The following is an 842-nucleotide window of genomic DNA, read 5'->3' as shown; positions in this document are numbered from 1 at the left end:
CAAAACACACAATTGTTCAAACAAAGAATAGGCACACAATAAATCTCACAAAAAGTATATACAGTTTAGTCTAAATGTCGTGTCCCGTAAATGCAACTTTTGGGGAGCTCAAGACAGAAACTCATAAGGTTTTTATTAAAGTTTGTTCCGTAATTATACAAACTCGTAAACAAAGCATACACAATTATTTGTTGCTAAATAAACACTCATCATCTGGCCAGGTGACGAGTGAAAACATTCGTTGATGCCAAAGGTTATTTGAAACCATGATGTCTTGCCGGGCGGATGGTGAAAAGTCGACATATCTTAAACGAGCTCCTTGCTTTTGTATGAACTTGTTCCTAATGATTTCGGGATAATTTAAAACGACTAATGCCTAATAAACATTTATTTGTCGCTTTTACTGCACCTCTCGTATTAGCTATAACATCACTGAATCAGCATACACTTCTCGCAAAGAGCGTCCTCCACTGCTCACTGCTGTTCCCTCCGCTGTCCAAGGCGTTACTCCGCGTGGGCCCGGAGTCTCTCCTGCAGGACCCTTCGCGTAGAGAGTGCCTCGTCCCAGTCGAGGTAGGTCTGATCCATGTAGCGCTCCCCCTTCCCCCCCTCGTAGGCCGTGCGCCCGTGCAGCAGTCGGGTGTTGTCCATGACCAGCGTCTCACCTGCGGGGGGGAGAGGAGGTCGGCGAAGGGGCGTTGCAAACGGGCGCAAAGATTCCGAGGCGCCGTTGGAGATGTGCGGGGAAAATATGCAGGGTAACATGGGCGTCCACTGACACGACCCGTAGTTATCAGATGGTTTCCTTCAGACGTATATGTAAACTTGTGTTTGTGAATATA

General features: G+C 46.8%; 1 protein-coding gene across 1 annotated transcript in view; it reads right to left on the bottom strand.

Annotated features, from left to right (window-relative positions):
- Positions 1–372: 372 nt before the first annotated feature.
- The window catches only part of LOC119591569 (gamma-butyrobetaine dioxygenase-like), an 11542-nt gene continuing 11072 nt past the window's right edge, over positions 373–842 (bottom strand). Inside the window, exon 9 of the mRNA XM_037940331.1 lies at positions 373–665. Coding sequence (XP_037796259.1) covers positions 505–665 — 161 coding nt within the window. The 3' untranslated portion in view covers positions 373–504. The remainder of the gene's footprint in view (positions 666–842) is intronic.

This window comes from Penaeus monodon, chromosome 28 (assembly GCF_015228065.2).
Source record: "Penaeus monodon isolate SGIC_2016 chromosome 28, NSTDA_Pmon_1, whole genome shotgun sequence".
NCBI lineage: Eukaryota > Metazoa > Arthropoda > Malacostraca > Decapoda > Penaeidae > Penaeus > Penaeus monodon.
Note: the sequence above shows the minus strand (reverse complement) of the source record. Positions and strands in the feature narration are given on the sequence as shown.